The following is a 27,543-nucleotide window of genomic DNA, read 5'->3' as shown; positions in this document are numbered from 1 at the left end:
TATTTGTTCCCAGACTTTAATATACATACACATTTACACATCACTAGTAAAAATCTGTACACTTCACATTACAGTACATACGAGCCACCAGTTGCTAGCTAACACCAGAACACTGATGAAGCCCAAGATGACTGCCCTAAAACGGGCAGGGGGGCTAGTCTTCCCCTCTGGGGAAGTTTCTTTGGGTTACACATTCTGACGAGACACTGCTTTCCAGAGGGGCAAGCGAAGAAGGTGGACCAGGTCCCAGAAATGGACCTGCAGCTCTTCTTCCTCCTGCAATAGCTGTTAACAGCATCTTGCTCACACTCCAGCTCGGGATGGCATTTTCCATCTGCCTGCAGCATCATTTCTTCATCTTCATGTCTGCCTCGATGGCACAGCGACGCCCTCTGGTGCCTCCATCCTGGTCACAAGGCAAACAGAGAGAGAGTTAGGCAACTCTAAACACGAAACACTTCCTCCAGTACTCGAGGAGGTAAGGAATTGTGCATCTGGCAACAACTTTTCATGCCTTCCAAACAGGAGAAAGGGCACCTGACCTAAGAAGGGGAGGCCTGCCTGCAGACCTACCTAGAATTCACCCTGGACACAGCACAGGTGCTGGGATTTGCAGCATCTCTGTGCACTGCTGGCAGCCAGGGCAGAGAGAGGCAACAAGGCTCTCGCCCAGACAGAAGCTTCTGGAGCCTGTACAGTGCAGGCTTTCTCCTAAGCGGCAGATTCTAGCTTGGCTGTTAAGGTGGGAAGAGGAAACTGCTGACTAACCTACCTTATCAGCTGCTGATCCCTACGGGAAGTGCTCCTCCAGTTGAGTGACCCTGGCACTAGCTCCCTAGTTTCTCCGCACAGCTCCTTTCCATGAGCAGAAGGCGAGCTGAGAGCTTCCTTTGATCCGCTGCCCTCTCCCTCTGGCTGACATGCTGACTCTCCTGGAGTACTCCTCTGTCTTTAGATATATGCGAGAGAAAAAAACGACTCTCCATCTTCCTCCCCTCTCTCCTGCCCGCAACTCAAGAGACTCGGGGTTTCCCAGAGGGGAGTATTTTTCCAAACACTTCCAGATCACCACAGGCACAGAGCAAGATATTTCTGCAGAGTATCTTATTTGCTTTCTGGACCATGAATGACAAAGGAGTACACAGCTGACTCCTCACTTTCCCAAGACCTTTTGTACTGCCTCGAACGTGTGGAAGGGGCAGTGGTATAAGCATGAGAGATGTAGGAACTACAGTACTGCAGCAGTTGGTCTGTCTTCCCACTTACATGGAAAGAAAGCAGGAGAGAAGTTGTGGAAAAAAGCACAGGCAGATGACAAAACGAGAACACTTGGAACCAGAAGAAAAGACTGAAGCCCCTCCCACTCACCCACGCTGAGAATAAGGGACTGAGATGTTTCTTCTCTAATGAGATCATGGTTGTACAGCCCCTAAGTTAAACACACATGCTGCAACGCTAAGGATGCCGTGACAGTGCAGTGATCACCCAGACAAGGAGCAGAGCACACTGCCAGCAGTACTGCAGTACCTGCTGGAGCCTTTCAATACTTACAAAGAGAGAGAGAAGGAAGGCAGGAGAGCCCATTGGGACACTGTCCTGTTAAAAGGCCAAACAGAAGGACTTATCAGATATCAGATACAGAAACACACACACCACATAGAAGCACTGAGCCCACACACGAGCATAGAGAAACATGTGCCCCACTCCCCTTCCCGCATGGCATCAGTCTTATGCAGCAGGAACACAAAAACGGACAAAAGAGGGATACTGCGAGAGCCAGAATGCTAGGAAAGGGACATTCCCTCCTCAGCCATGGCAAGGCCTGGTCTACCAAACGATTTCTGCACTGTGCAGTTGCCACTAGCACTAGGCAGGCAGTCCTTGCTGTCACAATCTTGTGTGCACCAGCTGAGAGCACCTGAGTTCACTTAAGTCTGGATGTGTCTTGACAAAAGAAAAAAGCCCCAACAAACCTACATTGCTATTAATTTAGATCAAGGCGGAAGTCAAAGGTTCTCTGGTGTGTTTTACAGAGCAAACCAGGCTAGAGTGACTCTCTCGTTCTAAAAATCTGACTAGGAAGCGAAGGACACTGCAGAGGCCAGTCTTCCAATGCTCTGCACCTTCACCTTCCTGCCACATCACACTGCTTCCAATAGTCTGTTCATGTCCCTACAGTTTTCATCACCTGTTTTTAAAAAACAGGGAATCGAAGTTTTGGTATTACAGAAAAAACTCGTATGAGACCTGCCTCTGGGATGATGTTCAGCTCCAGAGCTGAAATCTAATCAACGGACACATTTAAAGAAAAATTTGTTCACAGGAAGATGCTGGAGCCATTGCGATCTCCAAAAACACTCTGCCTCTTTGGTATGGGAACTTCATGCAGTATCTTGGGATTCTTCAAAAGTGCCCTTCCACAGGGTGCAGCACTCTCACCTTCTCCGAAGCATCTTGCTTGCGAGTGGAGTCTCGCCCACGCAGGCTCTTTGCGCTGATCCCTGACTCCGATGTTTGCATGATCAGTTGTGTGGCCAGAAATTGCTGCAAGAAAACCACACTCTTAAGATTTTCAGGCAAAACAAGCTCAGTTAGTGCGTGTCAGTTCACCATCACAAACCACAGGATGGGAATGATTGGGTCAGAGGCAGTTTCAGTTCCTTGTCTGCTGCTCAGAGTAAGTTCCCCCATCTACCTCAGAAGCCACAAGTCCTGAGGAACTACAAAACCCCAGTTCAAACTCTGTCAGCCCTGCCAGCTGGGACATTCTACTTCACAGGAAATTGTAAATGGCATGTATTCACAGGGCAGTTTCATGTACATTTTATACCAGCATAAACCAGCACAGCATGAAAAGAAGCAATCGCGTCCCCTGTCATTCACCATCCTTGTTGCTTGTTTCTGTTCCTGAACCACGCCCCGGTTCCTGCTGGCCTAAGCATTTCCCTGAAAGCAATTAGATTTGAAATTGTTCCGGGTTGAACCTAAAAAACATTTTAACTTCTCCACACTCTAGTTCACCACAAACACCCAAGGTAGCACAAGAGAGATGCAGGGAAAGATGGGACTACTTCATTCAAAGGCACTGTGAGTGCCATTGTGGTCTTACACCCAGAAGTCTTTCCCATACCTATGGGTCAAGGCAGATGCTCTGTCCTGCACTGGCGTCAGCTCAGTACTTTACCTGGATCTGCTCGAGGACATCTCGCTGCATCTCCACAGCCATGTGGTACACGTCATGGTCAGAGCTGTTATACATCACTGCATTTTGAAACATCAGCATAATGTCACGCTGGAACTCAGCTGTGGTTCGTATCAGCCCATTCTCGATGTTCTTTTTGATGGTAGATAAATCCATTGGCCTACGAAAGAAATGCAACAAATGTCAAAATAGCAACAGAAATATTTAAAACTTTCCCTACTCTTTGACAAACAGCCCTGGGTCTGTAACATGTCTAGTTAGACCATCTATTTCATTTAGCCAAATAGGTTCTCTCCCCCACAGGCAGTGTTCCTGGGTACTAAGGCCTCAGGTCAGAAGATACAAGCTGTACAGCAGTCACCATGAACGGTAAGAACGGCATGACAGAGGCCTCGGGAGAGGCATTCGTCTTCTCCAGGCATCACTGAAGGAGACATAAAGAGCTAGAGCTGCAGCCGCTGAACTGTTTAGGAGAGATTTTGGGGGCTAGCAGGGGATTCTGGTAATTCTTGCAGAAGAGTCCACTATCTGGGACAGTAAAAAAATGCTGATTAAAGACGACAGGTTTTTGGATTTTCAAAGATTAAATCCTACCCTTGGATAATCAGTCACATATCCCCTTACTGATAAAAAATGTTCTGTGTAAGTCTGGGTACTTCATTCAAAGACAGGGCTGCATAAAGACATGTATCTGTTACTGAAGATGACCCTTGAGGAAATCTGTCTCTGACTGAATCATGCCAGAAAAACGTAATTTCCCAAGTTTTGCAGTCTGCATGGCAGCCAAAAACTGTATCATTCCTGCCAGAAATCCCTGTACAGACATGCAAATATACAGGGTTCTAATGACAGAAGACTGCTGAGACTCACCTTTGCACAATACTGTGGTAGCCTGGTGCTATATCGTCAGTTACAGGCTGCAGGAAGACATTGGCGTACCTGCAGAGAGAAGGAGTCCACTCAGTGCCCAGTCCTTGCTGGTAAATATTTGTTCCATGCTCTCATGTTTATTTGTCTGCTACTAGTAACAATATGATTCATCATCTCTGGTAGCAAGGCAGATGAGCCTCTGAGACGGGAGAAGGGAGAATTGTCTAGGATTAGTCACTTCTTTCTGCCAGTTCTCAAGACATCAAACTCACCTGTGATTAGCTGCTGCTCTCCAAACTAGCATGATGGCTTTCTTCCAGATCTTCTGGGCCTGTATTGCTTCCTGGTCCTCACTGCACACTGAGCTGGGAAGAAAAGAACAGGACTTCCTTCAGGAGCCTGCATACTGCCTTGGAGCAGAAACCTTACGGTTTATTTTGCCTTTGACATGCCTACGCTAATCCATGCCAAAGACAGAAAGAAAAAAAGGGACTTGTGAGCAAGGAGAACCAGACAAATCATCAACAAGTTCCCCCTACAGACCCACTCAGCAAAACAGAAATGAGAATCCTACGCTTGCTCCACAAAACAGTGTTCGATTTGCACCCGTGTGCCCGAGAGCTTCGCTGATACTCACAACTGCGAGGAGGCTGGGCTGCTGGGGATGGAGTCGGCTAGCGTGTGAGACTGCAAAGGCGCGTTATGGACGCTGAAGCCATCATCGCTCTCGCTCACGGGAGGTTCATTATCCATCTCCGACAGGTATCCCTCACCCTGATCTTCTTCTTTGGGTTCCTCCAGACTGGCAGCCTCACTGGCACCATCCTCATCATCCTCTTCCCCCTGCCCATCCTGAAACACAGAGTTCATGAGTCTGCAACAGCCAGCTTCAGCAGCAACTCAGAGCCTCCAAAGCAACTAGGGTTCAGCAAGCAAAGTGATTTTCTTGCTACGCTGCTGTCAACTGTACAGGCACTTTCACATAATCCTAGTCGCTCTATCCTGCCCTGCCTCCCCCCACAGGCACTTATACACACACACACACACAGAGCTTTATAGTGCCTGAAGCAACCTCCCCTTTAGCTCCAGCTACAGACTGCCCACTTCTCGGTGCAGAAAGCTGAATGCATGCTTTGGTTTGCAGCAGGTGGGAGCTAGGAAGCAGCGGCAGTGAGGTGTTACTAATGAACTCAAGATGACTACAACCAATGGAGAATTACCTTCATCTGACTCCTAAACAGCGCTTGGGCCTCCTCCTTCATTGACTCTGTAAAAGAAAGAGAAGCAGAAAGGTTGATTCTCCAAAGCAGTCTTTCCTACAAAAGCTCCTGCACCAATGCCTACTGTCCTGCAGTAATTACTGCTGTTCCTACACGTATCTTTTCTCCCTCCTCCCCAACAAACCTGAACCAGATCACTGACAACTATCCAGCTAATAATTTTGCATGTAAAAGATTTCCTAGCTGAATTAAGTTACCTGACAGCTCAAATTTGTGCTGAACATCAGCCTGTGAGGAGTCTTCACTCACATTTGGGACTTGTGGAGGGGATGAATCATCATCAGGTGGGGTCTGGAGGGAAGAGAAATGCACAAATCTAGATGTTTGTGTCAGCTTACTTCAGTGAAGGTGTGGGCACATCTCACCCTAACCTAACTCAAGGCAATGAAGTTCACTGAGCACCTTCCCAATGGTGGGCGGGGGGAGATACACAAAGGTACTGCCTAAAGCAGAGAGCTTCTCTGCAGATCGAACAGATCAGCAGCATGACTCCCAAGAAAACAGTCAGTCACATTCATGGAAGGGTCACTTTCAACCCAGCAATCATCCTTCCTCTAAACTTCTCTCCTACCTGCCACAACTGCTCCTTTCTTCCCCCACACCAGTTCCAGCCAGCCTCTGCTCACATACCTCTGTCTTCACTGTATTGTGCACCGTGTCTTCTCCCTGGGCCGATTCTATCTCGATTTCAGAAGTCTCTCCTGCTGCTACAGCTGCCCTTTGATCCTCTTCTATCTCTTGACTTCCAAGCTCTGGTGTTTCTGTCACTCTTGCAGTTGCTGCTATGGTTTCCTCAGGGCCCAGCTGATTCTGCTCCTGCTCTGCAGGTTCTGTCTTTATTTCTGATGCCAGCTCGCCAATGCCCATTAGGTCTCGAATCCCCTTTGCCTCTGGCTCCTCACACTCCAGTCTCTCCTGCTTCACAGTCACAGACACTTGTGGTATCTGGGCCTGTTTCTCGTGCTCCTGACGAATTGAGTGTTCCCACGGGCCAGGTAGGGTCTGAGGGTCATCGGTATCTTCACAGAAAGATGACAGAGCAGCTTCAACAACTGCTGCATCCAGGACTTCAGGGTGGTCGTCCACCTTTATTGCCAAAACAAACACACAGCAGTGCAGGCCAAGGTCAAAAAGAGGGATTAAAATAAAGTTCATGTTACTTGGTAACGAGACAGTTGTGGAAAACCTGGTGTACTGCGTTTACAAAGCTGCCATGTGCAGGCAGACTCATATCACTCCCTGCAGAATCTCCCATGGGGCTTCACTTTCAGAAATACAGCACTCCTGGAAAGTACGCTGGAAGCAGCGCTCACTGGTCTGCCAGAGACGTGACCCAAACCCTACCCAACATGAGGAAGAAAGAGATTTCCTTCCGCACTCTGCAGAGAAGCACCAGGCTAAACATGGCAGACTAGCAGCAGTGGCGTCACAGTGTCACTTCCTACTGATCTGGACAGCAATGGTGAGAACGTGCATTTTGGAACAGTTATTTCTTGCTTGTTTAAACTAACTACATTCATGAACAGTGATCAGTTGAGATTAACCTAACTGGATGTGGAGCGAAAGGCACCGGCACTCTGCTTTGCCTGTTTACCTTGTCCTCAATGATGGCTATAATATTTCCAACAGTATCGAAGTCCAGCTCTTCCCCCGTATAGGACACTGCAATATCCATTTTCTCAGCCAAGTCCAGGTCTTCTTTCCCATCCATGCAGTGATCTTTGGAAGACCCTGCAGCGCTGCCAGCCCCAGAACTCAGGCACTCTTTCTTGAAGGAATCGATGATCATGGATATTTCACTGCTGTCCATGGACACCGTCACGGTATGGGAATCGGGCACTGCCTCCATGGAAACACAGGCTTCTGGCTGGCTCACTGCACAAAGATGAGAGCGACAATCAGAGACCAACCTGGAGAAGTCAAGCTCACATAAACAGATACTGCAGTGGATAAGACCAAGCACCAACCGCAAGTATCCCAGGTCCACCCACGACAGCACGGCTTAGAAAAATAAAAGACAAATACGGGTTTGCTTTCCCACAGCAGAGATTCCAGCCCATGAACCACAATCCAGCCAACATACCATTAGCACCCCCACCCCTGCCCAGCAAATCTTGTTTAAAACCATCTGTTTACTCCAGAACCCAGCTGTAACCACCCTTTCAGCAAGGATGGCGAGCCCGAGGTGACAAAAAGCCAGCTGAGAGCTCGCTGGGTGCTGATCCCAAGGGAAGTTCTGCTTTCCAGCAGTGCACGACCTCTGAGTGCGTAGTTCAGGAACGCACCTGTGGCTACGCTTTCTGGAGCTGCAGCTGGTGGCACAACGGATGGTGCTGACAGCGTGGGCATCATGACAATGGTTGCCTGGGACACAGGCTCTACGGGGGGTGGCAGGAGCTTAGCTGGAGGTTCGCTGGCAACAGCGGAGAAGGAAGCAAGAGGTGAGGTGAACTGTGCAGGACCAGCTTCTAAAAGCCGGGAAAGCGTAGGAGCACCTAACAGAGAGTAGAAGGGAAAAGCACATGAGCAAGAAGCAGCCATCGCTGAAATCCACAAAGCCACCACTGGGCTCTTCACTGGCTGGTGGCTTCTGGGAAATGACACCGAGAGGTACCTATAAACGGTCCAAAAAGCTATACGGAGAACCTGCACCAAAAATGCACGACTCCTTTGTCTGTGCAGTCTGAGACAGAATCATACAGACCAAGGGACACTGTGTGCAATGTAAGGGCTAGACAGGCTAAGCCACACATGCAGAGAGATGCCCTTCCAAAGGTTCAGCCCAATACAATTAGGGGAAATCTGAAAAACAGTGCTGAGAAAGCCACACAAGGGAAGCCAAGACAAACAGTCATCACAGGAGCTGGAAGGGAGCAGAGGGGATCTAGTTGCAGATCTTTCCTGGATAATTCCTCTTGTATGAAAGGTTGCGACTCATCTCAGCTGTCACTTCCAGTCTGAAATTTCTGAACTGTCTGGACCAAATTAACAGGTCTCAAAGAACTGACATGGCTAAGGAAAGTGAGATTACTCACACTGAATTATCTCTGAACGAATGGCATAAATCCTTAGTTGCAGACAATGCGATTAAACCACCGGTTAACATGAGCTGAGAAGAAACTTCACCACAGGCAGGTTGTTCTGAAAAGGCCCAATGCAAAGACTCTTGCACAGTCCCTCTCACGTCCCACCCTGTGGCACTTAGTCTAGAGCTCACAGTCCACTGTGGTCTAATCCTTAACAGACCTCTAAAAGCTAAAGCAGGGGTAAGACACACGAGTTCTCCAGATTCACAGGGAGCTGCAGTTTGACACACTGGGCATCGGATACTAGACTAGTTTTTTTCCCCAACTCCCCATCAACTAACCCTTTCTTTCTACACTAAAATACCTGGTATTAGCCAGTGCCAAAACAGAAAACTAGACTGCATGGACCAGGACTGAATCAATTCTAATTGTTTCAGTCATTTTAGATCAAGGCACCCGTTCTTCTGTACGGATTAGGATCTTCTCAAAAAAAAAAAAAGTAGGGGTGAGAGGGATGGGGGTACAGAAATAGGAATACAACTTAAAGAATCTGCAAAACCAGCCAGGCTAGATGTCCTTCATCTCTCTCCAAAGAGAACTCACAGAACAGTCTGAAGGCACATCTGAAGAGAGAACTGTACAGGGAGAGGCCCGAGTTACCTGAAGCAGCAGGAGATGCAGGGACAGCACCAGGTGCCGACTGCATTTCCCCACTGTGCAGCACTGGAAGGACGCTTCCTACCTCCAGCAGGACTCCTGAGCTGTTCATGTGACCAGAAGCCACTGCCATTTCATTTTCACCAACCTGCCAAAGGAGGACACAACTGAAGCTCCTGGCAATACCATCACATGAACGATTCTCTGCCAGATATGCACCTCCATTCATATGTCCATCACTTGCTGTCTCAGCATCTCTTCTGTGCTTTTTGTCAGTCTAGTGCCTGCCTGAGGCCCCTTACGCAAGTGCACAACGTGACAGTCTGAAACTAGTTGTTGTTCTTCAGCTGTAGTACGGCTGCAGTGCCACCTTCCTTCGAAGTTAGGCCAAATACATCACTTGCTCTACCTTAGTTCCTCTGTTCAAGGACCTCACGATCCTTACAGATACTAGTCTCTCTGCCCCCTGAGATGGCATGGAACTATCCCTTATTTTGAGTTGAGGGAAACTGAAGCACCATGCTGGTAAGTAACTCTATCAGTGTCACAGAGTAAACCTATAACGGATCTTGAAGCAGATGCAAACCAGTCCTGTTGATACAAAGAAAACCCAGTCTTCCACTGCCATTACCTTTCCTTGCTCCACCCTATGTCACATTGTACCCTGCAAACACAGAACCCACAGAACATTCACCCAAGCTATGAAATAGAAAAGACCCCAAATCTGACTATTAAACAAAGAAAATCAACAGCAATAAACCTATTCTATCACACAAGCACTAACACAGGGAATCCTGTGCCACAGGGGGGTTATAAATAAATGGCTGTTATTTTCAGACTGGGCTCTGAACAGTGTCAGCAATGGTTGCCCTCTGAAGACTCAAGAGTCACCAGCACCAGAAGTGGGTTGTCATCGCAGTACTTTTAACTGTTTACAGTTAGGAGAAAACCGAAGCACTTCGGTATCAGTCATAAACCCCATTACAGGACTCCCCACTCCTACGCTAAGCCCCATTATACATACTGAAACTCAACTTCCCGCCAAGATGTAAAGAATAAGTGTGAGCCCAAAGTAGAAATCAAGAACACCTCCACAGAGGCTGACTGGGATGATGCTAACATGCTCCCTCCCCCGGGGAGAAGGACTTCCTCTAGCAAAGCCTGCAACTCCAACTCGTTACGACTGAGGGGAGAGCGCCAGTCCTACGTGCTGAATGAGCCCTACAGTCCTGCACCTGCAGTACTGCTGGGAAAGGGTCCCACCTCTGTGGCTCACTGGGGTAATTGTATCTCTCAGATATCACTTCTGTTGGGACTCTCACAGAAACTGTGCTTAAAAAGCCTTTGCAGCTCCCCCTTTGTCATTGGGAGAGTCTGGAGCAAATTGTTTGTGTGCTTGCATATACGAGCAGAGAGCTCCATACCAGCCTGGGGCTTGTGGGCAGGAGACTGCCCTTCTTCAGCAGCTCTGAGAGCAGAGGGGAAGGAGGCGGAGTTGCTTTTTGTCCTAGCATCTTTTTCTGGGGTGAATCATCAGTGATTGGGGTCATGGGGGCATCCAGGGGAGCAGAGCCTGGAGGGGTGTCAGGGATTCCAATGAAGGAGGCAACTGGGGTGCTGGGCAATGTCCCTGGAGTGACCTGAGAAAGAGAAAAACCACACTGTTCAAAGCCACGCTCCACCACACGGACTAGCCCCACTTGCTCCTTCCCCCAAGAGCATTGATCCAGCACACCACAGACACCTACTCCATTCACTCGCTACACCTACTCCAGGCATATGCTTCCACCCTTTCCCTGCCCTGCAGTGCCATCTCCCAGGCACACACAGAAGACTGCCTGGCCAGCCCACTGACGCCCCTACACAGCCTTTGATCCAGGCACCTGATCATCACAGACAGGGAAGTGGACATGTATCTCCAGCAGCACTGTGCATCAACCACACTACAGCACTACCACAGCGAAACGTCTGCAAAACAAGGCAAGGGCTTCTCCCCAGGCTCCTGTCCCATGATGGATGCAGAGCCCCATGTCCCAAGCTGGTCCTTCCCTCTTACCACAGGAAGGAAGCATCCTTACCCCTGGACTGGCCTCGTCCACAGCGGGCTGAGACAGGTCTCCCAGAGCATAGTCTCCCCCTGGGGAGGTCGAGCCTGCAGGGGAGCGAACCATCACACCTGTTAATCGTCGTGGCGGATTCTTAATGGCCTGACGAGCTGGAAGAAAACAGAAGAAAAAAAGTGAGATCCCATGACTCCATCTTGGACAGTCCCCAAGAGCTAGCTCTGACCTTATCCTAAAGAACCGTCAGAAAACAATTTATATTGTAGGAGTTTCTTGCGTCACACCAGGCTCAGATCACAAATAATACCAGCACTGGGTAGCGCACTTCAATTTCAGATTTCTGTAGCAGTTGGGTATTCACCACCTCCCACCACTGGTAGGTTAGTTCACCGAATTGCCCCAAGAATTATAAGTGAATTAAACATTCAGAACAGATCTCTCTCTGTCTTCAGACAATAGTAAAACTATATGGAAAACTAAAGGGGGTGAAGAGCCTGACGTTCTAACAGAGAGCTCCTTGCTAATCCTGCTTCCTCTTAGATATACCTTTTCTACAGAATGTTTCCTTCTCAGAAGTCTCTGCATTTTGCCCTGGTACAAATACACTGCTGGAAAGAGAATACAACCTTTCTTTCCAACTCCTAAGGTCACGAAATTCCTCCTGAATAGGTCTTAACAAGACTTAAATATTTCCCAAATACGCATTTCTCTCTGAGGAGGAGTAAGGAAGCTCATTTCCAGCTTACCCTGATAAGCAGCATCTGTAGCCTTCCTCTTGACTTCTGCCTCCTCCTCCTCCATTTTTTTCTTTCTGTATACAGAACCAAAACCTACTGTCACACAGCATCCCCCCTCCTCTTAGTTTCTCCTGCAGCCTACTGACCCCCACCCCATTATCTCCAGACAACAATGACCTGCCCCTGTGGGCTGAGGCTCAAACCCTCTGAGGGAAGCAGTCAGAGAACAACACACTTGGCAGGAAATTTAACATCCAGCTGATTATCAAAACGGAGGAGGCAAGCAGGATGTCGCAAGCCAAATCCGAGCTCTTCACTGAGAAACTCCACAAGATGTTCCACACAAGCTGGTGCCCCCCAGTCTACACTAAATCCACCCTCAGAGGCCAAAGCATCTGCCCAGCTGCCCCGTTTCTCCTAACCCAAGGTACGCGGAGCAAGAGATGTCTGACAAACACACCGCGTCAGCAACTACAACCTCAGAAGAAACCGTAACACGGAAATAACTAAATAACCCACATCATGATCTCATTGCACAGCTCCTCCAGTCTGTTATCCATGTGTCCAGCCTGGATGAGTTCTGCATCCTTCTTGAGTTGCCTGTAATCAGAAGATCTTCTTACTTACTTATCACTGAACATTAAGCCCCAAGTGGCATTTTCACCGGAAGCACCATCCCATTTAGGCCACTTTTTCACGACAGTGCTCTCGGGTGCACCACAGCTTAACACCTCTGCCACATACCTGTATTTCTCCTGTGTTTCTTTAATAATTTTCTTCAACTCCTCAACTCGTTCTGCAGTCAGTTTCCGCACAATAACATCTTCCACAGTTTCCACAACTTCTCCCTTCTCACCACGTTTTCTCCTATAGAGTAAGAGAAAAACAAAACAGTTCAGACATGAAACAGAAAACCCCAGTTCTTTCATAACTGGCTGCTGTCTATCATTCCTGACACAAACGCGCACAAAAAAAAAAAAAAAAAAAAATCAGCCTCCTCTTCCAATTTCTCTCAAATGATACTGGACAGCACAAAGTTTAAACAATCTCTTCCGAAAAGTTTATCTAATTCTTAAATGCATCCAGTGTTAAAGACTACAGGAACAGATCAAACACGCAAACCCACTGCAAATTCTCAACCTGAAAAAAAAAATCCCCAAAAAAATCAATTGTTCAACTTTAGAGAAGATTCCTGCTACCCACAAAGAAACAGCTTTTTTTTTTTCCCCTCAATAACTCTACTAAGTCCTTTGTCTTTGCAACTCCAGTGCTGAAGATAATTCAGCACTATCACCAACAAATACTATTTTTAAACATCTTGCCTTTAATTTAATTTATGTGAAGTCTCAAGACAAAATGGCTGGACTTAGGAGTGAAAAGTATCTGTGACCACAAAGCTGCAGTAATAGCATTGATAAGAAAACTGTAAGAAACAACTGCAAAATAGAGACAAATACAAAATCTCTCACTCTTGCTGTCTTTTCTACCCCTATGCTGAATGATAAGCTTTTGATCAATAAGACAAATACGCAGTGTTTTATTCCAGCTAAAAAAATGTTTCTTTTTGCTACATTAAGTCCCCAAATGCACATTGCAACTCTTAGGAATGGAGCCGCAGCAAAAAGGCCCCAGTTACACTGCCATGTGCTGGAACAACAGCAGGGGCACATGGGAGACCCTAACAAGTACATGGTGAGCAGTTTTAGAACCATTTAACACTGAAATACCTCAGTCCTAGGAAAGAAAGGAGACAAGATAAGGAGGAGATATGGGAAGCATGTTCTAAGAAATACATTGGGCTTGCTATCTCCCCCACCTGCCACACCCTGATCCCACTGTCCACCCACGCCAGCTATCACCATGGAATTTCCTCATTCCTGTACACTCCTTTTGGGAGGAGCACTACCAAGCCATTTGCTGTAAGAACCAACAAGTCCACCCCAAATTGCTGCAAACTTTGCTTGCGTCAGATTGGGTACTCACTTAGGGGTCTCTGTAGTCTCCAAGAGCTCTGAATACTGAGAGGCACAGTGCTAAGAAGAAACAAAGAAAGTCAGAAGACACCAAAGAGTCAGATTCAGCATCACCTATCAACAAAGCCTACGGGGCACTTGCTCCTACTTCTTCAGAGGTCTGACACTTTATGACATATCTGACGGTCTTCTCCAGAGCTTCCCCCATGGCTGTAATTTAGTGTGCTGCAAAGTAAGGGGGCATAGTCACTCCTTTACTCCAGCACTGCCCAGGCTGATCTCCAAAACAAAGCTAAAGAACAGATGCTGCCAACTACCAACTTAGAAGTCAAAGCAAGCAAGCTTAGGAAAACTGCAGCGGAGTGTTTCCACCTGTGAACGTGAAAAAAATATTTCAATGGAGAAGACAAAACAATGTTATATCAAGGCCATTTTCAAAGCTTAACAGAAACAGTGAGCAGCATAAAACCCCAAACTTCTCCTCCCTTGATTCTCGTAATCTCTTTCTGTTCCTTATACAGCAAAAATCCCAGGTGCTTGTCCAAACGGCAGGACACACCAAAATACACGGCATCCACAAATTCCTGGGGCCAGGAATTCCACAGCTTAACCGCCTGCCTGGTGAAGAAGAATCTCGTTTGGTTTGCTTTGAACCTGCCTCCTGTTAGTCTTACTTACTAGCCCCTAAATCTTGCATGGGACGAAGCACTGACAAGTAATCCTCATTCATCCTCAACTTCAGGCCGCTTCTGACTATACAGACATCTGTCGTATCTCCTGTAACTCATCTCTTTTTTATGTAGAAGGGTTCTCTCTTACTTAGCCATCCCTTACAAGGAAGCTGTATCACGTCTCCGATCATCCCAGTTTTTTCCTTAACCTTATCCAACTGTACTGTAATCAAATTTAATTCCAGAAACAGAAAAAAAAAAAAATCTGATTTATACAAACTCTACTTTTTAAACTAATTTTGCCAGCTTTTTTAAAAACAAGAAATACATTTTCTTAGGCAGCTGTCTTACATATCCCATGCAGAACCCATTTTTACCAAGATTCAAATGCCAGTATCTTACCTTCTGAGAAAACCAGTCAGGTGGGCGTCCTGGCTCTGCAAAAGGTTTGATAGCTCTGCTGACTGAGACCCTGCAGGACAGAAATGGCGAGGCACCGTTAACTTAACTTTCTTCCCCTACCAACACGCAGAGAAAAGCTGCTGACCTGTCTTGACGCTCCTCATTGAACAGCCTCCATAGACACAACGAACTTGCCAAGGAGTTGTTACGTTTGGGAGTGACTGAAGCACAGCCCTTGGACTCATCAATATTTACCTACTCCCGAGCAAACGACAGCTTCCCCCCTTTACAGTGAAAAGCAAGTTTCTACCTTCTGATAACACCACTGACATTTTTACAGAAACTTTTACTTCGGTGAGGGGAAAAAGGGCAGCAAACCAGAGCTGCAAGTGCAGAAGCAACGCGCAAGAGCCCGTTATCAAACATCCTCCTCGACCACCACTCATCTCTCCCAACGCACATCGGGATAACGTCACTCTTTGTCCCCATTAACCCGCCGCCGCGCCCCAGGCCCCCCGTGCCCGCCCCCACCCCCCCTCACCAGTTCTGGTCCCCGCTCCGCATGACGGACGAGGCCAGGCAGAGCTTCTCGCGGATGGACCAGGGCTCCGTGGGGCCGGCGCTCAGCAGCTTGTGCTCTGCGGGGAGAGGGGTGGGACTGCACGGACCGCCCCGCCTGCCCGCCCCGCCGCGCCGCGCCGCACCACGCCCGCCGTAGCTCCGCCCCTCCCTCGGGACGTCGGCCTGGCGCCACCGTTTGCCCCGCCTCCTCCCTTCGCAACGGCTCGGTTCCCCTCGGGCCTTTCCTCTACCCCCTTCCCGCCCCAGCTCCGCTGCCACGGGCCACCATTCCCTCTCCGCCGCCCCTCCCGACAGGCCCCGCACTCACTGCCCGTCCCCGCCGCCATCTTCCCCGCCCGACCCCAGGGAAGGAGGGCGGAGCCGCGCGCAAAGCCTGCCGGGAGGAGCGCATGCCCGAGGGCTAGGGCCCCGCCCCTTCTGCCCCACGGCGGGCGCTGATTGGTGGCCGCGCGGACGCGGGCCCCCATTGGCCGAGCGAGCGGGCGGCGAGGTTTGAAACCCCAACAGTAGGCGCCGCGCGGAGGCCAGGTGGGCGCGAGGCGGTGGCGGAGCGGTCAGTGCGGGGCCTCCGGTCCGGTCCGGTCTCGTCCGCCGGCGTGAGGGCAGCGGGGCTGGCGGGGAGCGGCGGCGGTTCCGTGTGCGGGCGGCCCCCGCGTGGTGGTCTCGGGGTGCATGTTGGGGGTGTGTGTGGGGGGGGTGGGTGTGCGTGTGTGTGGGGGGGTGCGTGTGTGTGGGGGGGGGTGCGTGTGTGTGTGGGGGGGTGCGTGTGTGTGTGGGGGGGTGCGTGTGTGGGTGGGGGTGCGTGTGTGGGTGGGGGTGCGTGTGTGTGAGGGTGCGTGTGTGTGTGAGGGTGCGTGTGTGTGTGAGGGTGCGTGTGTGTGTGGGGGTGCGTGTGTGTGGGGGTGCGTGTGTGTGGGGGTGCGTGTGTGTGGGGGTGCGCGTGTGTGGGGGTGCGCGTGTGTGGGGGTGCGCGTGTGTGGGGGTGCGCGTGTGTGGGGGTGCGCGTGTGTGGGGGTGCGCGTGTGTGGGGGTGCGCGTGTGTGGGGGTGCGCGTGTGTGGGGGTGCGCGTGTGTGGGGGGGTGCGTGTGTGGGGGGGTGCGTGCGTGTGCGTGTGGGGGGGGGTGCGTGCGTGTGCGTGTGGGGGGGGTGCGTGTGCGTGGGCTGGGGTGCGTGTGCGTGGGCGGGGGTGCGTGTGGGGGGGGTGCGTGTGTGGGGGGGGTGCGTGTGTGGGGGGGGTGCGTGTGTGGGGGGGGTGCGTGTGTGGGGGGGGTGCGTGTGTGGGGGGGGGGTGCGTGTGTGGGGGGGGGGTGCGTGTGTGGGGGGGGGGTGCGTGTGTGGGGGGGGGGTGCGTGCGCGTGGGGGGGGGGTGCGTGTGCGCGTGGGGGGGGGGGTGCGTGTGCGCGTGGGGGGGGGGTGCGTGTGCGCGGGGGGGGGGTGCGTGTGCGCGTGGGGGGGGGTGCGTGTGCGCGTGGGGGGGGGTGCGTGTGCGCGTGGGGGGGGTGTGTGTGTGCGCGTGTGGGGGGGGTCTGTGGATGTGTGGTATCTGTTGGGTCCCGTGTGGTGGGGGAGTGTGTGTGGGTCTCCTATGTGGTGGTCTCTGCGCGCGGAGGGGCCCGCTGTAGCGGTCCGTGTGTGCCGGGGTCTGTCTGGGGTCCCGGGCGGCAGCGGGCGTGCGCGTCTGCAGCGGTGTCCTGTGTGTGGGGAGGGGAGGGTTGCGGGTGGCAGCCCCTCTGTGGGGAGCGATGGCAGACTGCGCGCGGCGGGGTCTACGCGCTGGGGAGCACTGCTTGGCTTGGCAGCAGGCCGCTGTAACCCCGCTGTGCCCCTTTTCCTCCAGGAGCTGTCAGACGCCATGGCGCAAGCACTTGCCTCCCCAGGGCTCTTCTCGGATGACGATGTGGCAGCCTCCCCTGTTCTTGAATCCACAGCAACGGGGTTTGGGGCCGATGTGCGCAAGGACCTGCTGTCAGAGTTCTCTGCCATCTCTCCAAATCTGGAGTGCTCCCGGCAGGTGAGGCTGGAGCTCTTCTGTCACAAACAGGCAGTGTTTTGGCTTGTGGCTGCTGTGTCTCTGTACTAAGGCGTTGTGAGGGCTGAAAGAGGCTCTTCAGAAGAGCTAACCCAAAATATTGCACTGGGGGGAGCCGTTCCTGTTATGAGCAGTGTACTGTGAAGGGCACAGCCACTAAGTGCCTCTTAACACAATGCTACTTCGTCTGGGGGCTGGTTTTGGTGTCAGGTCTTGGGGTTGTTTGGTCTGATTCACTAAACAAAAGAAATGCTGGTGTGCCTGGGAGTGTCTAAGAAAGCTTCTGGTATTGCTGGGGATTTTGGGACCAGAGAAGCACCCATTAGCTACTGAGCACTAGCTGAGGTAGCCACGTGCGTGTTCCATGCTGTGATGCCTGTTAGTGTTCTGACAGGTGGCTGTGTACGGCCTCTCTGGCTACCATGTTTAGCCTGGGCTGATTTTTTGCAGGCTGTAGCTGAAGACAATAATGGAAAATTGAAGGTGTACCTGAGAGTTCGACCTCTGAAATCTACAGAAGTGGAAAAAGGGGAAGACCAGGTAAGACACTGAATGAAGCAGCCTCTGAGCTGGTTGTCTGTGTGCCTGTTGGGAGGTGCCATTATGCTTAGCTGTCTGTGGCCTCTTGTAAGCCATGACGGGGTGTTATGTGTTCTTTAGGGCTGTGTCTGCATTGAGAACTTGGAGACACTTCTTCTAAAAGCCCCTAAGGACTCCTTCACCATGCGAAGCACAGAACGTGGAGTGGGACAAGCAGCGCACAGATTCTCTTTCACCCAGGTAGGTAACTGAGACAATCTATCTGGAAGTTTCTTGAGCTTAAACCAGCCTTACAGCTTGAAAAGCTGGCTTCAATGCACTGTATGAACTATGTAGTCTCGTACAATCCTCTCTAAGGTTGTTTCTGTTGCTGTTTCCTTAGTTCTGTTCTTTTTCTCATCCTGACAACTTTTTGGGCAGCAAATGCCAAACTCTTGTTTTGTTCATGAGGTTCTAAACACACTAGAGGGTTGAGTGATATCAGGTGTTACTGCGTTAAACAAGTGAACAGCTTGCTTTTTGTAGGGGGCTTCGACTGGAATTACTGGTGGGTCTCTTGCTCTTGATGTGGGGCCAGTGGAGGGAACCAAGGACTATGTAATATCCCTTGAACCACCATCAGCATTCAAAAGACAGGAAAGGCCTACATGAGGCCATTTTTCATGGGTCTTGTTTGCAGATCTTTGGACCAGATGTGGGGCAGAAATCGTTCTTTGATGAGACAATGAAGCAGGTGGTAAAGGATGTACTGAATGGGCAGAACTGGCTGGTTTACACCTATGGCATCACCAATTCCGGGAAGACTCACACCATTCAGGGTAAGGAAAGCACTAGATGTTGGGAGCCTGTTAAGGGAGTTGTCTGCTTCTACACGTGAATCCTCAGCTTGCTGCTGTCGTTTTTGCTTCAGGCAGCAACAAAGATGGGGGGATTCTGCCTCGCTCCTTAGCGGTCATCTTCAACAGCGTGGGGGACCGGCTGTACGAAGGTATGGATCTGAAGCCTTTCCTCTCCAATGAGGTGATCTGCCTGGACAGCAGGCAGGTGCGGCACGAAGAGACCAAGAAGCAGAGCATGCTGCAGGGGGGTCTGTGGGAGGTAAGCATGTGGCTCCCAAGTTTAATAACAATAGGAAAAGGATGGTGTCATACTACAGACATGCTCATGTTCTTTGTTTCCTTCCAGGAAGAGCTGTTAACGCCACTGAAGAAGAGTCACAGTGCTGAATCTCAGCTCCAGGCCACCACCAGTGGCAGTTTTGACAGTGGAGTTGCTGGCCTCTCTTCATCTAGCCAACTCACCAATCATTCGGACGTCAGCCAGACAGAAGGTATGTCTGGAAGCCTGTTGTGTACTACCTGCTGCTTGTTGGAGGACGGGGGAGGAAAGGGTGACGGCTATTTGGACGTGGTGTTGTGGGTAAGGGAGCAAAGGTGCTATAGTCTCAAAATTTTCTCTTTGAAAGATAAGATGTTGGGGCTGAAGAACTTTGTATGTGTTGCCAATGTACAAAGAATTCACCTCTGCATAATAACCAAGCCTTATGAAATGAGAAGTTATTTCATGCCCACTTACTTCATGCAAGTGATATAGTTATTGAGCAGCTGAACGCCATGGGAGGAGGATAGCTGTAAAGCAGGGTGCTAAAGTGACATGTTGCACTGAGCACTTGTGCCCAGACTTTCAGACCTAGGAACTACTAGCTGATTAGGTATCCAAAAGCATGGAATGATTGTGCTAACAAGGACTAAAATGTCACTTACACTGGAAGAGTTCATGTTTGAAATATTCTATACTTCTGCAGTTAAGATCAAGTATATAAAAAGTATTTACACAGAAAGGCAGATACTGTTAAAGGAAACTTGCTGTCTCACTGGGGACAGGCATTGGAGTAGGTCCAAATGGGAGGAGGTATATAGAATTTGAGTCTGGGGTAGTGTTCCTGCTGAAGAAAGATATCATACCCTAGAGCTAAACTGTTCAGATTGAGCCTGTGAAAAACTGCAGTTGTGATTTTTCTCCTCTTTTGCCCCCCAGAACTGGGCCCTCGCTGGGCTGACTTGGATTGCATTTCACTCACCAACGCAGGAGATATGCAGTTCTCCATCTGGGTCTCCTTCTTCGAGATTTACAATGAATTAATCTATGACTTGTTAGAACCAGCTTTACCTGGCCAGAACCGCAAGAGGCAGACGCTGCGGCTCTGTGAAGACCAGACTGGCAACCCCTATGTGAAAGGTAGCCCTACCTGAAGGGTATTTTAGTGACCTGCTAGGGGTGCTTGAGGACTGAGTGGGTGGGTGGCTTAGCAGTGATGTATCGGGGAGCACAATGTCCTCTATGGCCCCTGGGAGGTCTCTGAAGTCTGGATTAGGGGAATGCTAAGTTTGTTCATGTCAAGGAAATGCAATGGTGAAGTTGGGGCTGAGATAATTAAGTTTTCTGCTGCTCTCCTAACTCCTGTGTCTAATACATGCCTGCTTTTCCAGATCTGAACTGGATCAACGTCCGGGATGCTGATGAGGCCTGGAAGCTCCTGAAACTGGGTCGTAAAAACCAGAGTTTTGCCAGCACCCACATGAACCAGAACTCCAGTCGCAGGTTTGAAGCGGGAGGGGCGATGTTTAGGCAGAAATACAATTCTGAGAGGCTTTTAAAGGTTGCATTTCCTTTTTAAAATATCTGCATGTTTCTTTACAGTCACAGTGTCTTCTCCATTCGGATTTTGCACTTGCGAAGAGGAGGCAGTGAAATTGTTCCAAAAATCAGCGAGTAAGTTTCATGGTCTTGAGGATTTTTGGGTGTTCTCTGTGGACTCAACTTTCCTGTCTCTCTTGTTGTGGATCTGGGGTATGGGAAGTATCTTGAGGAAGGACCTGTTGAAAGTACTTGGAAGGAGTAAATGTTCCCACTCTTAGGTCTTGGAACTGACTGAGGAGTTTGTGAGGACTATTGCAAAGTACAACTTGAGGTAGTTCTCAGGCTTTTTGAGCAAAGGTAAACATGAGTAATGTTGCCCTTGCAGCAGGCTGATTTGAGTGCTGCTGATTCCTGTTCCAGGCATGTAGTTATCTGGAAACGGGCTGTCTTGGTACCTGGGAAGTGGCTGAGCTGAGGACTGGCAAAGGATCTTTGAACCTGACACTGCAAAGCTCGTGTTGGTGTTACCTTGTGTAACCCCTACACCTAGGGTGGGCCCTTCTGCCCAGCAATAGCCCATACACCCCAAAAGAGCTTTCATGCCCTTATGGGGAAGCTGGGAAGGTGAGCAGGGTAGGTGATTTCAGGGTGTCTGAATTGTAAACCTGGATAGAACAGGACAAACCTAGTCGGTTGTGTGAGTATAGCCTGTGTTTTCTTCAGGTTATCCCTGTGTGACCTTGCGGGGTCAGAGCGCTGCAAAGACCAGAAAAGTGGGGACCGAATGAAGGAAGCAAACAACATCAACACCTCCCTCCACACACTGGGCCGCTGCATTGCTGCCCTCCGCCAGAACCAGCAGTCCAAGTCAGTACCCAGAACTCCAGAGGGAGGGTGTGGGGAGGCTGTTGTGCTTTCCCATGGGCTCACTCTTGTGTCTCCCCATAGACTGAAGCAGACTGTGGTTCCCTTCCGGGACAGCAAGCTCACCCGCGTGTTCCAGGGCTTCTTCACTGGGCGTGGGCGCTCCTGCATGATTGTCAATATCAACCAGTGCGCGTCCACATACGATGAAACTCTGCATGTAGCCAAGTTCTCAGCCATTGCCAGCCAGGTAAGTAGCACACACCAGGTTCATGGCATGGTCAGGACACATCCTGCTTCTGTGGGAACGGGCCCCTTTCCATCACAAGGCAGCGGGAATGCTTGCACGTCTTCCCTATGCTTCTCCACTGGATTATTACCTTTACGGTATTTCCAGATTCTGCTAAACTGAAAGGGTTGACAGGTTGCAGAGAAGCGCTGTGTTTAAAGACTATGCACATGCTAGGCTTTGTGGACTAGTAATGATGGGTTTTCCACTTTCAGCTTGTTCAGGTGCCTCCCACAAAGCTGGGACTTCCATCTATACAATCAATCATCAAAAAGCACAACAGGCGAACCAGCCAGGGTCCAGAGACAGTGGCAAAGGACGAAGACAGTGAATCAGAAGACAGTGAGGATGAAACAGACGTCTCCATGTATGAGAAGGAGGTGGGTTGTGATTTGTTTTACAGCCTTTATGGGTAGAGGGGCAAGAACATAACTGTTAGCTTTGGCCTCGGAGGTGGGGCTGAAGCTTGGCACTATATCAAGAGATGACAGAGAACCTCAGAGGGATACAGGACCCAGGAAACTGGGAATCCATGACGAAAACATTCCACAGTTGGCCTAAATCTGAAGCACATGCTTGACTTGGAATCACTTTGTCATCTGTGGAATAGGGACAGTAAGAACTTGGGTGCAGACCTATAATCCCTACTCTGCAAGTAAAGTCTAGAGATCAGAAAAGATGTAAAACAGAGGGCTAAACTGAGGAAGAATAATCAAACTTCCTCGATACTCAAAGTGGGCAGCTGGAATAGCTGGAAGATCAAGATGGAAGTCATTTTGCCTACAGAGACTTGAGCTGTAATGTGTCAAGGCAGCAAAGGCAGGTGCAGTCCAGTAGGGGAAGCTGCTCTGGACATAGCTCCATGTGGAGTGCAGGGTTGTTTAAGCTGTCTCATGGGAGAGGAATTAAGAGCAAACCTGGCAACTTCTCTTTCCAAGTGACTAAAAGAATCTTAAACCTTGATCGCCCCAGCCTACAGATAGGGGATCACCTAGTTTATTCTAGGTCGATTCTGGCATGCAGTGTGGGCCATGGAGGTTCTGTCCTCCTTGCAGGACTTGTTGCGTGTAGTGGAAGCTGCACGAGAACTGCTGGTGCAAGAGCGGCAGGGGAAGCTGCAACTAGAAATGCGTCTCCGTGAGGAGATCTGCAATGAGATGCTCGAGCACATGCAACAGAAGGAGCAGTGGTGCAGGTACAGCTTATGCTGATCTCCGTCCCTTTGTTCAGGGTGAGCTACAGTACCAAGAACTGCCAGACCCTGACAGGTAGTTGTTTGTTCTCTTTCTAGCCAACATGTGGATGCTCAGAAGGAGCTGCTGGAGGAACTGTACGAGGATAAACTGAATAACCTGAAGGAGTCACTGACTGACTATTACCAGGAGGAGATCCAGGTTTGTTCAGGGCAATGAAATGACATCAGGAAAGCAGCAGCGCGTTGGGAGGGGACTTGGGGGTACTTGAGTCCAGGAAGGTGACTTATGCAAACTGAAAGGAAAGATTTTGCTTTTTGTGGGATTTTTTTGTGATAGTACTTGACAGCTTGAGCCACAATTTTCATGTCTTGTCTACTGCTTTATGTAGTTCACGAGGCTTTCTGATTTTCAGGCCTTAATCTGGAAGCTCATGGGCAATCATTCTGATTACTCTATTTGTTCATCATGATTCTCTTCCCCCCCTTACTCTTTTCTCTAGTGGCTGGCTTTGCCCTCTTCAAACTCACGCAAGTTCTGTGAATTTCTCTTCTCACTCTTAGTTGTGATGACGGGTATGAGCCTGTCTGTATTTTTCATGCTATGGCATTTGAGTGGCCTCTGGGACTTATTGCAAACATCTCTGAAGATGCCAACTCTCAAAATCCCTTATCTTTAGAGGCTGTAAAAAAGTGGTTTAGGCTCCCAGGAAACGGGTTCACTGTTTTCACTTAAAGGACATTAAAGATTGGGTCCAATGTGTGAAGTATGTGATTGAGAGTCTCCCAGAAGACAGACATTGGAAGTTTCAGAAAAGCTGTGTTAAGAAATTCTTGTTGAGTATTTGAACAAACTTGCTTTCTAAGGAGCGTGATGAGAAGATTGAGGAGCTCCAAGCTGCTCTGCAGGAAGCAAAACAAAAATTGGAGAGTCTGGATACTAAGCAAAAGGACTCGGAGCAAGGCTTGCGTCGATCAAAGCGAGTGGCTAGCTCATGTGCTCTGCAACAGGAGCTGGCAGAGACTAAAGCCAAACTGGAGCAATGTCAAAGGGAGTTAAATGCCACAACAGCAGGTAAGGCAGTGATGCTGCACTGGCTCTGAACTATGCCTGAGCAATCCTTGCAGAGGGTTAGAGATACTCCTTTCGGTAGAATACATTTGATTTAGACATCCTGAAACCACTATTCTGAGTTGTACATGAGCGGAATAATGTGTTGGATGGATGGGGTTTCACTTCATTTTCACATGAAAATGGACTTCAGGGCAGGATCATCTTCCTGTCCAAATTCTAAAGTCCATTTGCATAACTGAAAGGGAGAAGCCTGGAATGCTTGTGCATATCTGCACAAACTCAAAGCTTTTTCTCAGCTTGCCCGTGGCAGCTTGTCTTGAGGGAAGTCCTGACTTCAGAAAAACTGAAAGCTTACGAATGTACTGTTGCTCACTTTTTATCTGTTCCTAGAGTTGTGCAAGTACCAGAAATTATTGGAGCCACCTCCCTCTGCCAAACCTATTACTGTGGATGTAGACAGGAAGCTTGAGGAAGGACAGAAGGTAACTCTATCTCTGTTACAGAAAGGAACACTCGTGGGGCAAGGTGGTTGCCAGTTTAAACAGTGTTTGGAACTGTGGTTTCCAGGTTTTTAAACAAATGGTTGAAGTTGGAAGAGGTCTGTTGAAAGCAAACCCTTCCTAGAGATGTGGAAGGTTGTGTTATCTGTGATCCCAGTGTACCTCACTCCGTGGGATCCTCACGCAGTTCTGCATGTCTGAATTACCCTGGAATGGCTTTGTTTGCAGAGCTGTGTCAAAACGAGCCGGTGTATTAAATCTCTTTCTCCTGTAGAATGTCAGATTGCTGCGTTCAGAGTTACAAAAACTGGGAGAGTCTCTTCAGTCCGCAGAGAGGGCGTGCTGCCACAGTACCAGTGCAGGGAAACTTCGAGAAGCCCTCAGCACATGTGATGACATTCTGGCTAGACAGGTAATGTGTCTGTTTTGTTGTGGGTTGCACAGGGGGATTTAGTCTGCACTTTGCCATAGTCAGCAGAATAACCTAGGTTCTTGCCAACTGCAAATAAAAATGACTTGCTCTTTAGTCCCATACTGCCTGTTACATTAAGGGACTTATATTGCTAACTTTTTCAATGGCTGAGTCAGCCTGCATATTTAACTCTCCAAAGGAGACCCAAATTGTTCCTGTTAGTTAACTGACAGCCTGCACTTCAAGTAGGAGAATTCAGAGTTCTCATTTCCTTATCCACTTCAATCTGTCACAGTTACTATGGCAGCATGTTTGCAGCAGGATGGACTCGGCTTTTTCCTAACCTTGCTGCTCCTGTTCTGTTGAATTCCTACACTGTTGACAGTAGCAGCTCTTATGCCTGGCCTTATTTGGCGTGCCAGTTAGTGAATTTTGGCAAAGGCAGTTTATCCTCTTCAGTTCATAGTAACCAGGGAGTTAAGCAACTAGTTGTATCTTTACATATATTGCCTTCCCTTTCTCAGGACCAAACACTGGCAGAACTGCAGAACAACATGATGCTGGTAAAACTAGACCTGCGGAAGAAAGCCACTTGTATTGCTGAACAGTACCACACCGTGCAGAAGCTCCAGGCTGCTCCGACATCTACCTTAAAGAAACGGTTCTGTGCCAACAGGGAAAACCTACAACCTAATCAGCCTCCTGGTAAAAAGCCCTTCCTGCACAACCTCCTGTCTCGTTCAGCTCCCCGGCCTGCTGCTGGCAGAGGGTGGCAACTTCGTTCAGTTGCTCTATGACTTTTCACAGAGACCCCTGCCCTGCTATTACTGGAACAGGTGGCAATCCGATATCATAGCATCTATTTTACTTTGTGTGCTTGTTTATTGTTATTGTAGCTGCTTGAGAGCTTATGTAAACATTTTTTTTGATATGTATGGTTAAACTTTTAATCAATACCAAAGTGGACAAAATGACCTTTTGTAATTTAAACACTACAACGAGGAAAGTCTGTAAGTATAAAATAATGCAGATGATCAAAGTTGTTTAACAAAAGGACAAGTTAAAAGTGAGTTCTCATCTTCAACTCTGCTGGCACATAATTCAAAAATAAGTTCACAAGATCCTTCTTGAAAGATATTTTCCCTTCCTTGAATTATAATCCTTTATTAAAATACACACGTTCTAGTTCAGGGCTGTTCTCTTGGATCTTGGCTTGCAATTCTGGCTCCAAGCGTGTTACAGACATAGAACTAAGCAAAAGAAACAGTAAAATGATTATATATAATAGGCACTTGAATGTAAAATAAGATGGACGATGCATCTGGTTACACTTCTGGATCGTGAAAAGAGTTTTCAGATCTTTTTTTAACTTCCTGTGAAGAAGTCATGCTCACAGACCAGGGGCAAATGAATTCCTGCTTAAAAGGCAGTAAGTCTATAGAGTCAAAAAATGGCTGCTGCTACTACCTTGAGGGTAGGAATCTACTTAATTGCTTGAGGTGGTTGCTGGCAATAGAAACTTACCTTCCTAAAGTTGTCTTTATTAAATATAACGTATTTGTCTATTTAACTTACTACCTGATTTTATTCAGTTGAATAAAAGGTTTATTTTTATGAGAGTCCTCTCACAGTAAAGTGAATGAAGCTGCGAGGTCATTTAAACGGCTGCAATTTCTTAAATACAGTTTAAGGTGTAAGCTTCCTAAGAAACGGAGAGCCCTGGTTAAAATCAAGAACTGTGCCACACTTGTTATGCTAGTTTGTCAAGTCATCTCCAGGTAGCCTAGTGACACCTACTCACCACAGTTCTCTCTTTCATGCCAGGCAGGGAACCAGATGATTTTAGGCTGCTTTGTTGTCCTCAAACAATTGCAGTGGATGAGAACTAGCTACTGTTTTCTGGAAGTCAAAAGCTACTTTAGTTGCTCAATGTTTTAATGGATTCAGCTCCAGCTTGCATTGTTTAAGCTACATGTGGCAGCTTGTCCAGTTTAGACAACCACTAATAAATAATATGAGAGGAACAGCTTAGCTGAATTTAAGACCCTGTTCATACTGCATACTGCAAATTGAGCTAACTTAATTGAGCTTAATTTGTAGGTAACCCATCCAGGTTTCATTATGATTTCAGCTATAAGGAATATTGTTTCCAAGACAGTTTTCAGTACCGAGTTATTTGTGTATTGATGAAAAATTATTTCTGGAAAAATATTAATTAAATTACAAATAAGCACATATAGTCAAGTGCTGCTCTGTATAACCAGAGGAGTTTCCAGCTGAAAACAAAAGGGGCTCAGACTGTATTTAATGAAGCCATAACCTTACTGGACATGAATATACTGTTTGGACCACATTATCCTTTTCTAGGAACCATTCTAGTGATTCTTAACTCTGAATCATTAAGCTCAAACTTCTCAGCTTGAAATAGCTTGGTTGAACTACTCACCCAAACCTCTTGTTCACTATCCCTATGTAGCTGTTTGTAAACAAATAAGCCAAATTCAGCTATTATATATTACTGATGAGTAACACAGTTAT

General features: G+C 48.6%; 3 protein-coding genes across 7 annotated transcripts in view; 1 reads left to right on the top strand and 2 right to left on the bottom strand.

Moving 5' to 3' along the window:
- BRD8 (bromodomain containing 8) lies at nt 1–15,790 on the bottom strand. Of its 4 annotated transcripts, XM_086470730.1 has the most exons (22): nt 15,771–15,790; nt 15,423–15,519; nt 14,882–14,951; nt 13,819–13,868; nt 12,580–12,702; nt 12,355–12,435; nt 11,845–11,909; nt 11,114–11,250; nt 10,460–10,675; nt 9,039–9,183; nt 7,638–7,847; nt 6,947–7,227; nt 5,983–6,438; nt 5,550–5,643; nt 5,293–5,339; nt 4,710–4,924; nt 4,345–4,437; nt 4,073–4,141; nt 3,185–3,362; nt 2,440–2,544; nt 1,552–1,596; nt 1–406 (listed from the first exon to the last, which is right to left on the bottom strand). In XM_086470730.1, the coding sequence occupies exons 1-22, from the start codon at nt 15,787–15,789 to the stop codon at nt 347–349; spliced, it is 2,856 nt and encodes a 951-aa protein (XP_086326856.1). In that variant the 5' UTR covers nt 15,790; the 3' UTR covers nt 1–346. The 4 variants fall into 4 exon arrangements, with proteins under 4 accessions (XP_086326856.1, XP_086326857.1, XP_086326858.1 ...); XM_086470731.1 differs by lacking the exon at nt 1,552–1,596; XM_086470732.1 differs by lacking the exon at nt 7,638–7,847.
- A 1,526-nt stretch (nt 15,791–17,316) lies between these two features.
- KIF20A (kinesin family member 20A) lies at nt 17,317–25,802 on the top strand. The gene is made up of 18 exons (XM_009956235.2): nt 17,317–17,475; nt 17,944–18,033; nt 18,154–18,273; nt 18,713–18,851; nt 18,944–19,131; nt 19,219–19,363; nt 20,071–20,271; nt 20,523–20,634; nt 20,734–20,805; nt 21,397–21,540; nt 21,622–21,787; nt 22,042–22,206; nt 22,882–23,021; nt 23,118–23,220; nt 23,886–24,093; nt 24,484–24,575; nt 24,868–25,005; nt 25,530–25,802. The coding sequence occupies exons 1-18, from the start codon at nt 17,317–17,319 to the stop codon at nt 25,800–25,802; spliced, it is 2,655 nt and encodes an 884-aa protein (XP_009954537.1).
- Nucleotides 25,803–26,038: 236 nt separating this feature from the next.
- The window catches only part of SFXN1 (sideroflexin 1), a 28,980-nt gene continuing 27,475 nt past the window's right edge, over nt 26,039–27,543 (bottom strand). For both annotated transcript variants that reach the window (XM_086470722.1, XM_086470723.1), the window contains exon 11: nt 26,039–26,255. In XM_086470722.1, the coding sequence (XP_086326848.1) occupies nt 26,159–26,255 (97 nt within the window). In that variant the 3' untranslated portion in view covers nt 26,039–26,158. The remainder of the gene's footprint in view (nt 26,256–27,543) is intronic.

This window comes from Leptosomus discolor, chromosome 10, assembly GCF_034619465.1.
Source record: "Leptosomus discolor isolate bLepDis1 chromosome 10, bLepDis1.hap2, whole genome shotgun sequence".
Lineage (NCBI taxonomy): Eukaryota > Metazoa > Chordata > Aves > Leptosomiformes > Leptosomidae > Leptosomus > Leptosomus discolor.
The sequence above is the reverse complement of the archived record's forward strand: the minus strand, read 5'-3'. Positions and strand labels throughout refer to the sequence as shown.

Excerpts from the sequence above, each read along its gene's own strand:
- BRD8 (XM_086470730.1), bottom strand. Across the intron at positions 11,910-12,354 it reads CTGTGCAATGAGATCATGAT|AAAGAAAAAAATGGAGGAGG; the intron begins GTGGGTTATTTA and ends TTCTGTATACAG. Across the intron at positions 11,251-11,844 it reads TACAGATGCTGCTTATCAGG|CTCGTCAGGCCATTAAGAAT; the intron begins GTAAGCTGGAAA and ends GTTTTCTTCCAG.
- KIF20A (XM_009956235.2), top strand. The coding sequence starts at position 17,317 with ATGGCGCAAGCACTTGCCTCCCCAGGGCTCTTCTCGGATGACGATGTG. Across the intron at positions 20,806-21,396 it reads ATTGTTCCAAAAATCAGCGA|GTTATCCCTGTGTGACCTTG; the intron begins GTAAGTTTCATG and ends TGTTTTCTTCAG. Across the intron at positions 22,207-22,881 it reads TCTCCATGTATGAGAAGGAG|GACTTGTTGCGTGTAGTGGA; the intron begins GTGGGTTGTGAT and ends TCCTCCTTGCAG.